The sequence below is a fragment of the Hippocampus comes genome, unplaced genomic scaffold (genome assembly GCF_001891065.2).
Source record: "Hippocampus comes isolate QL1 unplaced genomic scaffold, H_comes_QL1_v1.1 scaffold160, whole genome shotgun sequence".
Lineage (NCBI taxonomy): Eukaryota > Metazoa > Chordata > Actinopteri > Syngnathiformes > Syngnathidae > Hippocampus > Hippocampus comes.
Window position 1 is genome coordinate 130,018 of NW_017805827.1, and position 16,389 is coordinate 146,406.

General features: G+C 45.1%; 1 protein-coding gene across 1 annotated transcript in view; it reads right to left on the reverse strand.

Moving 5' to 3' along the window:
- Positions 1 to 16,389, reverse strand: part of LOC109526180 (ATP-binding cassette sub-family A member 1-like) — a 147,281-nt gene that overhangs the window by 83,414 nt on the left and 47,478 nt on the right. Inside the window, exons 4-5 of the mRNA XM_019887291.1 lie at positions 8,814 to 8,913; positions 1,929 to 2,048 (exon numbers count right to left, since the gene is read on the reverse strand). Of these exons, the coding sequence (XP_019742850.1) occupies positions 1,929 to 2,048; positions 8,814 to 8,913 (220 nt within the window). The remainder of the gene's footprint in view (positions 1 to 1,928; positions 2,049 to 8,813; positions 8,914 to 16,389) is intronic.

A 16,389-nucleotide genomic window follows, 5' to 3' on the forward strand; every position in this document is an offset into this window, starting at 1 on the left:
GTCCTAAGAAGCGAGCTCAATGGCAAGAATAAGACCCGGGCAATAAACAGCTATGCCCTGCCAGTGATCAGATACCCTGCAGGAATAATAAGGTGGCCAAAGGAAGAGATTCAGACCACGGATGTTAAGACCCGAAAGCTCCTAACCATGCATGGAGGGTTCCATCCCAAATCCAGCACCCTGAGACTGTACGCAAGCCGAAAGGAAGGAGGCCGGGGACGAGTGAGTGTGAGAGCCACTGTCCAGGATGAAACATCCAAGCTCCATGAATACATCAAGGAGAAGGCTCCAACGGATGATGTACTCAGAGAATGTCTCAGACAATGGGGAACAGAGGACGAGGTGCTGGAAGAGGGACCATCATGGGAGGACAAGCCCCTACACGGGATGTACCACCGGACCATAACTGAAGTGGCTGATCTCAAGAAGTCCTATCAGTGGCTAGAGAGGGTTGGCCTGAAGGACACTTTTATCCTGTCTGGAGGAAATCAGGACCTGGATGGCATTGAATTATTTGATTTCCAATGAAAAGAAAACACATGTGATGGTGTTTGGTCCTGCTGACGTGGGGCTCCTGACTCTTGATCTAAAGCTAATAGTCTCCAACTTAGGTCTGAAACTGGACCGTGATTTTAAATTGGACTGGCAAATTGGTGCTGTTGTTAAACTTAGCTGCCTTCATCTTCGGAAGCCAGCTAAAGTAAAGCCTCTCCTTTATCAATCGCACTTTAAAACAGTTATTCGCAGCTTTGTCACATCTTGGCTGGATACCTGTAATGCACTTTATTTTGGATTCCACCAGTCTTCCACCAAGCATCTCTGATTGGTCCAAAATGCTTCTGCTTGCCTCCTGACCAAAACTCATAAGAGAAAGCACATAACTCCTACATTGGTATCCCTTCAGGGGCTCCCTGTAAATTTTAGACTTCTTCTTAAAATTCTATGATCATTAATTTATTAATTTTCAAATGGCTTATCCTGAACAGGATCGCGGGGGATGCAAGAGCCTACCCCAGCTGACTTCAGGTGGAAGACAGACTCCAGACTGAACTGGTCGCCAGTCAGTCGCAGCACAAATAGAGATAAACATATATTCACAGCCAAATCCACACGGTCACTGAGTGGGAAGAGTTCACACACTGCCAGCACCACACAAGTCAGGCAAGTGTACCACTACATCACAAGGGATTTAAGAATATTGTTTGTTTTTCAATCTTCAAATGGCCCTGTCCCAGCATACCTCTCTCCTCCACCCCAACGCACCTGCCTGGCGCCTCAGTTCTGCAGACCAGACACTTTTAGTGGTACTGAGAATGAAGCGCAGGCTCGGAGAGGATAGAGCCCTTTTTATTCCTTCTTTGGAATAACCTCTCGCTAAACATTAGACAAGCCTCCTCACAACCCATCTTTAAAACGCGTCTTAACTCATTTTTATTCTTTGGGTTTTGACTCAGCATAGAACTTGATTTTAGTTTTATTGTTTTTGTGATTTTTATTGTCTTATTAATTCATTTTTTTATTGTTTATTGATTTATGAATTATTTTCCTCAATTTACAGAACGTTGTATACAATGGTTGTTTTAAGGTGCTCTATGAATTCAGTTCAACTGAGTTGAGTTTGTTGAAAATAACTGATGAATTACAATTTAAAAGCAAAGACTGATTTTATTGTTTCATTTTCATTACGATTGATTGAATACTCATATGTCTTTCTTTCTTTTATTTAGTTTATTTTTCTTTCATTAACAGAGTGGTAACAACAATTTTATCCATGTGTGTTACACCTGTAAAGGTATTATTTTAATGCAGTTAGACTGTCATCATGTTGTGGCAGATGCTGGTTGGTATATATGAGCTTTTCAACTCAAAACAAATGCAAGACTGGGTTCAAATTGCATCATACTGTACTTTGATACTACATGACTTACTCGTTGGGAATCTCCTGTTCCTGCCTATGTTGTGGCAAAATCTGGGATTCTGCCGTCTCCACCATGTCGTGAACAGACGCAAAGCTGTTTGTGTCAGCTCCTGGATTGTCATCCCAAAACCTGTAGAAAAAGAAAACAAACAAACAACAACAAAAAAAAAAAAACAATGAGCATGCACAGGAATTGTAAAAACTTTTTTTTGCCACACACAGTTTAGCGGAAAATACAAAAAGTCACAAAAATACATAAATAAACATTTGTGACAATATTGTTAAAGAACCCTGTAAAATGAATACAGAGATTTGTGTTGTAAATACCTTACACTGTACATGTTTCAAAACGTAAGGAGTATTAGACTCTGCAAGCCTGAAACACCATGTACACAGGACCCATACACAGACTAGTGTATGCATGAAAATTTCAGCACTCCAATGGAAAGCAAATGCTGGGAAGATGCTAATGCTCGTTTTTTCATCTCTGTAGACAACAAGACATTGAGTCTTACAAGAAAGACCTGACTGCTCCTCAAGTCAATGCTGAAAGGACTTATTTGTTCATTTATTTTTATATACCGTATTTTCCGCACTAAAATGTGTACTGGATTATGAGGCGCACCTTCTGTCATGATTCGGTTTGGGACCAACAGGTGGCACTGTAGGGCTCTCCCTGCAGCTGCACACCTGTTGGTCATTAGTTAATTAGTGGCTTTAAAAGGACTCCCACCCCGAACAATCTTGGTCGGGTCATTGTTGCTTTGTGCTACTGTCATGTTTGTTGCTGTTTGCTGTCATGTTTGTTTCAGTCAGGTTTTGGTCATTGTTATGTTTTATCTTCGGTCATGTGTTTTGTTTGATACTTTGGACTTTGTTTGCTTTGGATTTAGTTTTCTCTGTTTTAATACAATCTTTCAAGTACACCCTGCTCCTCCCTCCTGCCTGCTTTTTCGGGTCCACCACCACCTCGCTACGTGACACCTTCAATGAATGGCTATTATTTTTTTTTTTCATACATTGGGCGCATCGCATTATAAGTCGCAATCTACAATGCCTCCACTAGATGAAGCCACACTCCTTCCGTTCAACTCGAAAGGTCTTCCGTTCAACTCTGGAAAAAAAAGTAAATGAACTATTACGTCAATGAAACAACAAACATTGAAAATTATGCAATAAAAGAGAAAATCAAGCGAAGAAATCACAAAATAAATTCTGTAGGGGTGGGATATAGAATTTATTTTGTGATTTCCTCGGTTCTTGCTTGGCTCTCGACGAAGGCAGACGCTTTTGCTTTCTGCTCTTTTCCTCCACCGCCACCCTTCCCTGCTCGCCACTCAATCCATGTGCTGTCTTTGTCTGACTTTTCCTAGCCTCCTGTCGAATTTTCATCCTAAAAACAAACATGGAATTGGTTGGCTGGTCTCTCAATGCCATCGACAAAATTTTCTTGATGAGAAGAGCAGGCAGTGGGGAGCCTACTTGCCCCTTGGGGACTTTTGATGCTGGGTACACCCCTAGATCCCTGGAGGAACCGTAGAATGGTGTGCCTGTCAACACTGTCCGTTGAGGATATGGATGACATCTACATGATCAGCCTTCTGATAACAGGTATGCTGCTGTTTGGTGTGAGCAGTTTCCTGATCTATCGCAGAATTCAACCGACGGGAGCGGCTCTATTGGAAGTGAAGAGGCTGCTGGTCTAAGGATGGCATAGTGCGGATGTCCAGCACTCAGACTCAGACTGTGCTCAACCACAAACTGTTGCGGTTTTGGAGCGTCTCTGTAAGATGGACAACAACTTGGAGAAACTGTAATCCGTGCTCAAATATTGAAAGAAATCGTGGATTTGGCTGATCTATGTCACTTAAGAGACAAAAGCCACGGACTCAAGGCTGTCTTAAATTGTTGGGCAGCCTGCTACCAAAACAACATCTGCTATCTCGACCTTCCCTGATGAAAGTACGCATGGAAGCTAGTCCCCCACCATCAGCCCCTCCTTCTCGGCTATAGACTCATATGGCAGGACTGTCTCCACGAGAAGAAATTGACGTACTACCTGCGGCGTGACACGCACACACAACCAGACAATCACTCGCGCATATACTCCCTTGTATCACCGCCTTTGTTTGTGTCTTGTGACCTGTTGGAACTGTCATGCCCTTGTGCAGGTTTTTTTTTGCCTCACTCAAATTATCCTCAAAATGAGGATAGTTCAAGCGTGTTTTTTTTCTCCCCCTCACCCTCCGTTGTGGTTTCTTTCTGACTTCCGGGCTGAGTGAACGCTGGCGCATTTGGCTGCTGCTGCTCAACCCGTATTGTTTTTTATTGTTTTTGTTATTGTAAAGTGTCCTTGGGTGTCTTGAAAGGCACTTATAAATAAAATGTATTATTATTCTTCTTTTTCTTATTATTGTTTTGTTTTATTGTTTCATTTATTGTTTCATTGAAGTAATCATGAATTACTGCAGCCCAGACCTGGAGTCACTGTCTTTAAACTGCAAGCCATTGTACTCGCCACGTGAGTTCACCTCCTTTTTACTAGTCGGTGTTTACATTGTGCCACAAGCTAACGCTAACACGGCGATACAAACGCTAGCTGAACAAGTAAACAAACTCGAACTAAAATACCCAGAGTCACCGCTGATCATTTTGGGCGGTTTTAATAGAGCACATCTTAACCGTGAACTTCCCAGATATAAGCAGCACATCGACTGTTTCGCCAGAGAAGGCAATATTCTAGACCACTGCTATACAACAATCAAAAATTCCTACCGATCGATCGCCCGCGCAGCATTGGGTCTTTCTGGCCACAATTGAATACACTTGATACCTACATACAGACAGAAACTCAAATGTGTTAAACCAGTTGTTAAGACTGTGAAAAAATGGACAGATGAAGCAAAGCTAGGTCTACAAGAATGCTTAGACTGCACTGATTGGGGTGTCTTTGAAACTTCATTGTGCACACTGGATGAATACACAGACACTGTAACATCATATATCAGTTTCTGTGAGGACATCTGTGTACCAATGAAGTCCTTCAGCTCCTTCAACAATAACAAGCCATGGTTCACTCCCAAACTCAGGCAACTCAGGAAAGAGAAAGAGGCCGCATTTAGAAGTGGAGATCGGGCACTGTACAAACGCGCCCGAAACCAATTGACAAAGGAAATTAACATTGCTAAGAGAAGCTATGCAGAGAGGCTGAAAAAACAGTTCTCTGCGAATGACTCTACATCTCTGTGGAATGGCCTGAAAGCAATCACAAACTATAGAATGCCATCCCCCAAACAGTGAACAATAAGGATCTTGCTGATGAACTCAACATGTTTTTCTGACTATTTGAAAAGGACCCCTCCATTTCCCACATACACCCACCTCTACCAGAAACTACTCTATCTAACCCCCGACCCTCATTTTCTCCCCTACAGATCCACGAACAGGACGTGAGACGGCTCTTCAAGCAGCAGAAGATCAAGAAAGCTGCGGGGCCCGACATAGTGTCCCCCTCCTGCCTGAAAGTCTGCGCTGACCAGCTGGCTCCGGTCTTCACACAAATCTTCAACAGAATGTCACCGGACCCCTGCTGAAGCCTTTTCAGTTTGCCTACCGGGCAAACAGGTCTGTGGAGGACGCAGTCAACATAGGTCTGCACCACATCCTTCAGCACCTCTACAGCACAGGGACCTACGCAAGGAACCTGTTTGTGGATTTCAGCTCTGCGTTCAAGACCATCATCCCGGAACTCCTCACCCCAAAACTTCTCCAGCTCGGTGTGTCCCCTACGATCTGCCAGTGGATCCTCAGCTTCCTGACGGGACGGACACAACAGGTGAGACTGGGAAGAACAACATCATCAACATGCACCACTAGCACTGGAGCCCCACAGGGATGTGTCCTGTCTCCATTGCTCTTCTCCCTCTACACAAACGGTTGCACCTCAACAAGTCCAGCTGTCAAACTCATAAAGTTCGCAGACGACACCACGGTCATCGGTCTCATCAAAGACGCCGACGAGTCTGCGTACCGACAACAAGTGGAGCAGCTGGAGCTCTAGTGCAACCGACACAACCTTGGGCTGAACACGCTCAAGACTGTAGAGATGATCGTGGACTTCAGGAAACATCCTCCACCACAGTTGCCCCTCACACTATCCAACTGCCCTGTGTCCACCGTCGAGACCTTCAAGTTACTGGGAATCACAGTCTCCCAGGACATGAAGTGGGAGGTCAACACCAACTCCATCCTGAAAAGGGCCCAGCAGAGGATGCACTTCCTGAGGCTGCTGAGGAAGCATGGCTTGCTACAGGAGGTGCTACGTCAATTCTCCACGGCAGTCATCGAATCAATCCTGTGTTCTTCCATCACGGTTTAGTTTGGGACCGCCACAAAAAAAGGACAAAATCCGACTTCAACGGACAGTTAGGAGGGCGCAAAAAATCAGTGGCATCGCCATACCCACTCTTGAGGACTTACACACTGCAAGAATCAAAACAAGGGCACAGAAAATCCTACTGGATCCACCGCACCATGCCCACCACCTTTTCCGGCTACTCCCCTCAGGCAGGCGCTACAGATCCATGCGCACCAAATCCAGTAGACACTTAAACAGCTTCTTCCCTCTAGCCATTAACTCCCAAAACAGTCACTGACGTATACTCCACCAGACACTTTAAAGCGCTCAAGGACATCTACACAATTGCACATTTCTTGTACAACAAATACTGCCACTGGTCACTTTAAAATGGTTCAATGATTTTCTGCGCCAACTGTACAACTGTCATAGTATGGTATTCTACCACTGATCACTTTTGCTCTGCTTGATACTTTGCACATCGTCTCACAGTTCTCACTGGGTGGTAACACCGCACTACGGTTCACTTACATTACGAAATGTCCTTCCACACTTATTTGTCATGTCCTTGTTTATGATGATTTTTTTTTCTTTCCAAGATGGCGCCTGAGTAGGCAGCCTTCAGCAAGTGCTCTTCAAGAGCCTTGCTTTTTTGTTGTTTTTTGTTGTTTTTGTCTTTTTGTTTTGTCACATTTTTGTTGTTTCGTCGTGTGGACCTGATGTGGACTGTTATCAGCGTTTTTTGGCCACAACATTCGTCAAAGGAGAAGAATCTTTGCTTGGTGGTTGCACCTTCTCGGCAGCATGCCTGTACCAGCACAGATTTTGATTGGGAGGAATGACGGCGCCATTGACTGTAGGTGCTGGACAGCCCCGGGGCGCTTGTGGTTTTTGCGCCTGTAATGGGCAGCATTTTTCACAGCACCGTTTTGTTCAGTGGAGATGTCGGCGCTGTTGGACAGTCTGCATTGATGCGGCTAGATGGATGGCTGCTGAAGTTGAGGATGAGGAGAGAGGAGCGTCGGTGCGGAGCGCCGATGCGTATTTGGAACTGAGAGTCACCGCTTGGAATTGGAATGGATTTACATGGGACAGGAGAAGTGAACCAATCTCTTTTTTCGTCAATGGATGCAACAGCTTCTTGGTGACTTTGAAACTTAGCTTGTAGCCAACGTGTGCACATTTTGAGCATGACATCTCTGATCCACTGGTGAAAGGACACTTTTTCATCTCAAACTGCTTTAAACAATAAAGCGTAAGAGGGGAAAAGTGGTTAGGACTGCACGACTGTCCGTGTTTTATGTTATGTGTTGTGTTCATTATTTTACTTTATGTTTGTGTTTTATGCTGTGTGTTGTGTTTATTTTTTTACTTCATGTTAACTGTTTTGTTAAGCACTTTGTTACAGCTGCCGCTGTTGTGAAAGTGCGATATAAATCAGCATGTATTGTATTGTATGATACTCATGCAGCGTGTTATACCGGAGACAAATTCCTTGTGTGTTCTACATACTTGGCCAATAAAGATGATTCTGATTCTGAATTTACGTTTTTCGGAGGCGGCCATTAACGCCTCTCGAGTGGAAGGGAAGAAGAGAAGAAGAGAAGGCACGGAGACGGACAAAGACATACCTGTATTTGTTGAAAAAAGGAGAGCTGTGGTGTTTTTTAAACGCAGACTTTATTAATGATTATCACAGTCTCAACAAATACAGCTACTGTATGTCTTTGTCCGTCTCCGTGCCTTCTCTTCTTCCCTTCCACTCGAGAGGCGTTCATGACCGCCTCCGAAAAATGAATTGGCATTTCCTTGAGCGTAGCACCAACAGAACGATCAGTTGTCAGTCGTGTTTGTTATTTATTCCTTTGTGTATTCACAAATGATGAAATCACAATATAAATTCAGTCGGGGGGGCTATAGAATTTATTTTCTCATTTCCTTGCTTGAGTTTCTGTTTTGATACATTATTTTCAATTTTCGTAGTTTCATTGAAGGAATAGTTAATTTTTTTAGGCGGTCATGAACGCCTCTCGAGTGGAACGGAAGAAGAGATGGCACGGAGACTGACAAAGACATACCTGTATTTGTTGAGACTGTGAAAACCATTAATAAAGAGTGCGTTGTAAAAAAAAAAACAACACCGCAGATCTCCTTTTTTCAGAGCTGCAACAAAAACAGAATGGTTAACCAAAGGGCGAACAATTCTGATCATGAAGGATCCCTCAAAGGGTATAGTCCCATCCAACTATCGGCCAATAACCTGTCTCTCCACACCATGGAAGCTCATGTCAGGCATCATTGCAGCTAAGTCGACACATGGATCAATACATGAGAAAAGCACAGAAGGGCATTGGAAGAGATACCAGAGGAGCCAAACATCAGCTCCTGGATTGATTACAAGAAAGCCTATGACTCGATGCCGCATACATGGGTCACTGAATGCTTGGATTTGTATAAGGTGAACAGGCGCCTAGGAGCCTTCGTTGCGAACTCGTTGAAGATGTGGAAAATCCTACTTGAACCAATCGGTCAACCTACATAGAGTTGTCAACGTTGCCAACTTCGTTCGAATAGGGATTGCTGATGTCGGGGCTAAATACTTGAATCCTGGGCGGTGTTGATGATCTTGTGGTATCATCTGGAAAAAAATCAAAGAAAAAAAATTGACAATTATGATAGAATGACACATTTTACATCATGCTAGCAAATGCTCTAATTTTATCAATGTGTGCTGATAAAAATTTTAACCGGTTGCACAGCGCAAGGGCATGTTTTAATTCTCCCATGGGCAAATACAGCTCCAGGCACTCCAATTCGGTGTCCCTCTTTCAGATTGCACATAAAAGGCGAAATGTGCATTAGTTTAAATCCTGATTCGCTGGGGCAACCTTTGAAGGGAAAAGCCGAAATTCAGAAGCGGACATTTCTACCTTGGGCCATGTGAGAGTGCCCGTGGATGATCCCAGTGTGTTACCAGCTGGTCAAACTGCTGTTGTTGATGGGCTTTTCCATACGAGTTGTGTTCACCAAAGGAAATGGGTCACGGTGGAGGTTTTCGTGGAGGCCCCTCTGTAGTCTGCCTCTCTTATGAAGTAAAATACTGAATCTGACTGAGTGATGAGACTCTATTCACCACCCTTCCAAGGCCCATTCATTCACATGATGTGGTCAGGAAGCAAAACACCTCAGGAATTATTGGACTCAGGCATCATCATTTTTTTTTCAAGATGGCGCCCGGATAGGCAGCCATCGGCAAGTGCTCTTCAAGATCCTTGCGTTTTTTGTTGTTTTTGTCTTGTTTTGTCACATGGTGTTGTTGTAACGTTGTGTGGACCTGATGTGGACTTTTTTCAGCATTTTTGGCCATGGCATTCGTCAAAGAAGAATCTGTGCTTAGTGGTTGTGCCTTCTCGGCAGCACACGCGTACCAGCACTGATTTCTTGATTGGGAGGAATGTCGGCGCCATTTGACTGTCGTTGCTAGACATCCCCGGGGCGCTTGTGTCTTGCGCCTGAGGTAGGCAGCATTTTCACAGCCCCGCTTTGTTCAGCGAAAAGGTCGGTGCTGATGGACAGTCTGCAGCTGGATGGATGAATGGATTGAGGAGCCGACGATGAGAAAAAAGGAGTGGAACTGGGAAAGATGTGGAACTGGGAGTCGCGACTTGGAATTGAAGCAGACTGACATGGGACAGGAGAAGAGAGCCAATCTCTTTTTCGTAAATAGATGCTACAGCTTCTTGTTGCTTTCAAGCTTAGCTTGTCACAGACGTGTGCACATTGCAGCATGACGTCTTTGATCCACTGGTGAAAAGGACACTTAGATTCGCTCCTCTTTCATCTATAACTGCTTCAGACAACAAAGTGTATGCAGGAAAGTGGTTAAGAGTGCACGATTGTCTGTGTCTCATTATTTTGTCATTTTTTGTTAACTTCTTTTGATGGCGGCGCGGACACCCGCAGCGGCTCCTCTTGTTTCATGTTGAGAGGGAAGAAATTTCATCTGTGCTGTATGTTACACATACAGTACATTTGACAATAAAGTTTATCCAATCCAATCTAATCCAATCAGAGAGTCGGTCTCTCCATTCATTTTGCCCATGGTTTTACTGAAAAAAGAATGGTGCCACAAGGATTTGCATTGATTCCAGGAAGTTAAACTCACAAACCATGAAACATGCCTACACTCTGCCAACTCTGGAAGTCACATTCTCAGTATGTGAAAGATCCCAAAAGTCAGTTGACGTGGCGAATGCTTCAAAAACTGCTGAACAAAACAAAGTTAGGTTAGACAGAAAGATTTTTGGGATTCAACACTGGTGTTGGAATGATCATGTTTTTGTGAGGATGAATTCGCTAATTACAGACACACTTTTCATTGAGGAAAGAAAGCCAAGAGACTCTGAGGTAGGCTCTCTATTCTGTGGGGCTGAAGTAGCTGAGGTGGTTACTAAGATCCTTTGTGGCAAATCCGAGAGTTCCTAAAGGCTCTGGATGTTGTGATTCAGATTCTCAGATTCAGGAAGAGGAGTATGGTTTTCGTCTCGGAAATGAAACAGTACGCCACCTGTACACCCACAGCAAGGTCCTTGAATGGGCATTGAAGTTCGTCCAACCAGTCTACATGTGTTTTGTGAACTTTGAGAAGGCGTTTGACCGAGTCGCTCTGGGACTTCTGTGGGGTGCGTTTCTGGAGTGTGGCGTACTGAGCTTCCTAAGATGGGCTGTTCAGACCCTGTACCACTGATGTTAGAGGTCGGTCTGTATTGCCGGCAGTAAAACAGATTCATTTCTAGTGACGGTTGGACTCCGCCAAGGCTACCTTTTTTCAGCGATTCTGTGCATTAATCTCATGGAGAAAATTTCTCGGCGCAGCCGAGGCATTGTGGGGGTCCTTTTTGGTAGCATCAGTCTTGCATCTCAAACTGCGATCTTCAACTCTCACTGCAGCGATTCACAGCTCAGTGTGAAATTCTACGCATGAAAATCAGCACCTCCAAATCTGAGGCTATGGTCGGAAGTTGGAAAAGTGGAGTGCCCTCTCCATGTCAGAGATGAGATCCTTCCCCAAGTGGAGGAATTTTAAGTATCTTTGGGTGTTGTTCATGTGTTGAGGGTGGGATGGAGCTTGATACTGACAGGTAGAGATTGGTGCAGCGTCGGCTGCTGCAATGCAGACTCTGTCGGTTTGACATGGTGAAGAACGCGCTCGGATAAAAGGCGAAGTTCTCAATTGACTGGTTGATCTAGGTTCCTACTCTCACACATGGTCACGAGCTGTGGGTTGTGACCAACAGAACATGATTCGGAATACAAGTGGCCAAAATTAGTTTTCTCCAAAGGTTTGTTGGGGCTCTCTCATGGATAGGGCGAGAAGCTCTGTCATAGGACTCGGGAGTTGAGCCGCTACTCCACATTCAGAGGAACTATATGTGTTGGCGCCAGCATCTAATTTGGATGCCTCCTGGATGCCTTCCCTGGTGGGTTATTCCGTGCATGTCCCACTGGCAGGACACCCTGGGCATGACCCAGGACATGCTGAAAAGACTATACCTGCCGGCTGACATGGCAACACCTGGGCATCCTACAGGAAGAGTTGAATGATGTGGGAAAGAGAAGTCTAAGCTTCCCAGCTGAAGTTGTTGCCTCCGTAACACAACCCCGGATCAGCGGTAGAACATTGATGGATGGATTAATTTATCAATGTAAACACAAAAATGTCATATTTACGAACTACCATTGTATGGATTTTGCCAAAGAACAAGCAGGCCCCCAACCATTAACAGAGTTACTCCAGGAGGCTTGTAGTGACTTCACAATGACAAAAGCCTGTTCTGCTTTTATAATCAGAGATGAAAGTGGACTTTTCTGAAAATTCCGGAATATATATATATACACATATATACACACACACACACACACACACACACACACACACACACACACACACACACACGCACACACACTTGGCCGATCACGTATTAATTAGTTTACACAAAACGCTATTCAAATACTCGACATTCAATGATTAATCTTCCATTTGTGTGCACACGTGTACCCTTTGTGGCTTCCGTTCGGGCCGAAATTTCGAAATCTCCAAGATATGGTGAGGCCATGAGAATGCGAGGCGAGGGTATTACTGTTGTGGCGACGCCACTCAAGTGATTACCAGTCAATTAATCTTTGCAGTGTGAGATTGGAAAAAATACTCTGATGATGCCACATAAGTACACCAGTTTTTGATCCATTTATTTTTTGGAATAAACCTGGAGTACACAGCTGCTGATGTAATGTTCAGTCTTAATGCATAGTTTTCAAACATTTACCCATGAAACATTATACTTTTGAGTTTCAGAATTCTTGATGATCAATATCAGTCAAAATAGAAAAATGGGTTCCCATGATGAACGTTTACAGAACCCCAAATTAGTTATCGTGGTTTCCCATTGGGTAAGTGCCTCAATATGGCTACGCTCGTGAAAGCAATACAACGAACTCAAACGCGTCTTCGTTCAATGTTGTCAACTAATATCCGGATTAATTTTATGCAAATTTTCCTCAATTCTCCGGAGAAATTTTCATAAAAATTTGAAAAACCCGGAATTCCGGGAAAATCCGGAGGACTTTCATCTATGTATAATAAGGTTTACAGTATGTCCCACTGAGCAAAAAAGACGCTTTCTCATTAAGGCCGCTTCAATCCTGCCTGGAAGAAGTGAAAACCTGGATGGCACAAAATGTCTTGAATTTCAATGAAAAGAAAAGAAGGCAGAGGTGATAATGTTTGGTCCCAGTGGCCCTTGTACACCCCATCCCGTAGACTTGGGCCCCCTGTCCCCTTAAGTCAACAGTCTCAAACTTGGGTCTTAAACTGGACAGTGATTTCAACCTTGAGTGGCAAATTGGTGCCATTGTTAAATCCAGGTTCTTTCACCTTAGACAGCTGGCCAAAGTACAACCTCTCCTCTCTCATGAGCACTTTGAGACAATAATTCATGCCTTTGTCAGATCCCGGTTCGAATACTGCAATGCCCTTTACCTTGGAGTGAGCCAATCCTCCATTAAGCGCCTCCAGCTGGTCCAGAATGCCGCTGCTCGCCTCTTGACTGGTACTCATAAGAGGGAGCACATAACTCCTACTCTGGCATCTCTTCACTGGCTCGCTATACATTTTAGAGTTATTTTCAAGATCTTATTATTTGTTTACAAATCTCTAATGACCTCGCGCCACCTTACCTCTCTGAGCCCATCCGCCCCTACACACCTGCCCGGCGCCTCAGGTCTGCGGACCAGAGATTATTAGAAGTACCAAAAACTAAACTGAGGCTCAGAGGGGATCGAGCCTTTTCTGTTGCTGGTACCTCTCTCTGGAGCGACCTCCCACTGAACATTCGGCAAGCCTCCTCGCTGCCTATCTTTAAAAGCCGCCTCAAAACTCACTTTGGCATTTGACTCAGCATGACTCAGATTTGTTCTTGGTTTTTGCTGTTTGGTGCTTTCTACCGTCTTTGTTACCGATTTGTTGCTTTACTGTTGTATATGTTATTTGCTTCATGTACAGCACTTTGTATGCAGTAATGGCTGTTTGAAAGTGCTCTACAAATACAGTTGAGTTGAGAGTTCAGTACAGAGACGAGAGCTGAGACACTCGTCTTTAATGTCAAATTTGATCTTCCAGTAACAAGTAGACGTCACTTGTTGAACCAACAGTGTTACTCAAAAGATGCTTTAGCTAATACTAAATCCACAAGTCAAATTTCCCACATAGGTGATATTTGACCTCTTTCCAAATGCCGTATAACAGAAATATTACTGTCGAATGCAGGGGCTGACAGCTCCTGATTGGGGCATGAAATAAAATTATTAAAATTTTTAAATAATTATTTTGAAAACACACAGCTCTGCAGCTAACAGGTAATGTGGCTGAAAACTGGAAGAGATTCAAGCAACGTTTTGAACTGCATTTTTCTGCAATTGGAGCTGTTGAAAGGAGTGCAAAGATGAAAGAATCTGTTTTTACACATCGTGGGAGATGAAGCTCTAAAATGTACAACTTCACATTTGCTGCCGAGGATGATAAAATGAAGCTGTCGAAAATAATGTAAAAGTTTGAAGCTTGCTGCATTCCATAACGCAATGTGACGTTTGAAAGGCACAGATTCTGAATCTCCAGCCAACGGCCAGGACGGAAGGGTTTCTAGCAAACTCAATGGCCAAGTGTCCAGGGCCAGGGCGACCACTCAGTTACGGGTGACCTCGGCCGTGGCTTACAACCTGGAGAGGGATGGGCTCCGCCAGGTCAGAATGCCCAAGGCTCGCCATGATGAAGAAGACCACCAAAGACCCCATACCGGCTCGGTCGTTGCCCGGGTCACCAAGGACCGCGCCAGCTGCTGTACACCAGGGCTGAGGTGACAAATATGCTACTGGTGCTGCGAAGACAAAGGTATGTGCCCGAGAGGACATTGTCATTGGCACATGGAACACCAGAACGCTCTGGCAAACTGGTAAACTTGAAGAGCTCACTCATGAGATGAGCAGATACCACTGGAACCTTCTGGGCCTCTGCGAAACACAATGGACAGGCATAGGCGAAACAATTATAATGGAAGGTAACAAGCTGTACTACAGTGGAAAACAAGAAAAATACAAAGAAGGCGTCGGCTTCCTTGTTCACAAGACATTGTGAACATTGTAGCGACAATATGGCGGCGCGGCTACCTGCAGCGGCTTCTCTCTCTCCCCCGGCAAATCAGTGTTCTTCGTGTTGTTTATGTTCCTTGTTTTCACTGAGTAGCGTACCAAGGCGCGCATACCCTCGCGAGTTTCTGCTCGCCATCGGCAGAGCTAAAAAAACGGACAATAATCCAACAAAGGCGAACAAACTGCTTAACTGCGATCTGCTGCGTGACTGCGGTCTGCTGCGGAGGCCTGCTCAATCACCGACCCCCACTCCTGCAACCAGCCCACGGTGGAAGCGCCACCGACGGAATCTCAGGAAGCAGAAGAGGGGGAAGCGCGGAGGTATCCGGGCTAGGCTAGCAGCTAGTCCTCATCGACCGGCGATCCCGACAATCACGCTGGCCAACGTACGCTCGCTGGACAACAAACTGGACTATATCCGCTTACTTCGGACATCTTCCAAAACCGTGAGTGACTGCTGCGTTTTTGTTTTCGTGGAGACATGGCTCAACGACAGTGTACCGGACTGGGCTATTCGGCTAGCTGGGCTAACGTGCTGCCGAGCAGACAGAGAGCTCGTCGAGGGGGGGAAGACTCGCGGCGGGGGAATCTGTGTTTACATCAACGATGCCTGGTGCCGTGACGCTGTTGTGGTTTGCAAGCGCTGCTCACCAACCTTGGAGTTTATGATCATCAAATGCCGGCCATTCTACCTGCCGAGGGAATTTAGTGCCATATTGCTGGTAGCAATATACATTCCCCCTGGCTCAACCAACAGCAGGAGTATGGCTCTGGCTGAACTCCATCAGTACATCAGTGAGCAGCAGACAGCCCACCCCGACATCTTTCTCATCTTGGCTGGAGACTTCAATCACGCAAACCCCAAGAGCGTGCTTCCACAACTACATGGCCACATCAACTTTCCCACAAGAGGCAAAAATATTCTGGATAACGTCTACACCACAGTCAGAGGATCCTACAAAGCCCTCCCCCTCCCCCACCTTGGTGCCTCAGACCACACCACTGTGATGCTAATGCCAGCATACAGGCCACTGGTGAAAGTCATCAAACCAGTGAGGAAGCAACTACGAGTGTGGCCTGAGGGTTCCACAGAAGCACTCCAAGACTGTTTCTTCACCACAGACTGGAGTGTATTCAAACACGCAACAACTGACCTCAACGAGTACGCGGAGACCGTCACGTCCTACATAAGGAAGTGTATGGATGATGTCACGGTCACCAGAACCATTACCATCGAAGCCAATCAGAAGCCATGGCTGACAGGTGAGGTCCGCAGGCTACTAAGGGCCAGGAACACCGCCTTCAGAGCTGGAAATGTGGTGGGCCTCAGGACTGCCAGGGCCAACCTGTCACGAGGCATCAGACTGGCCAAAAGACAATACTCAAGGAGGATTACAGACCAGTTCAAGGA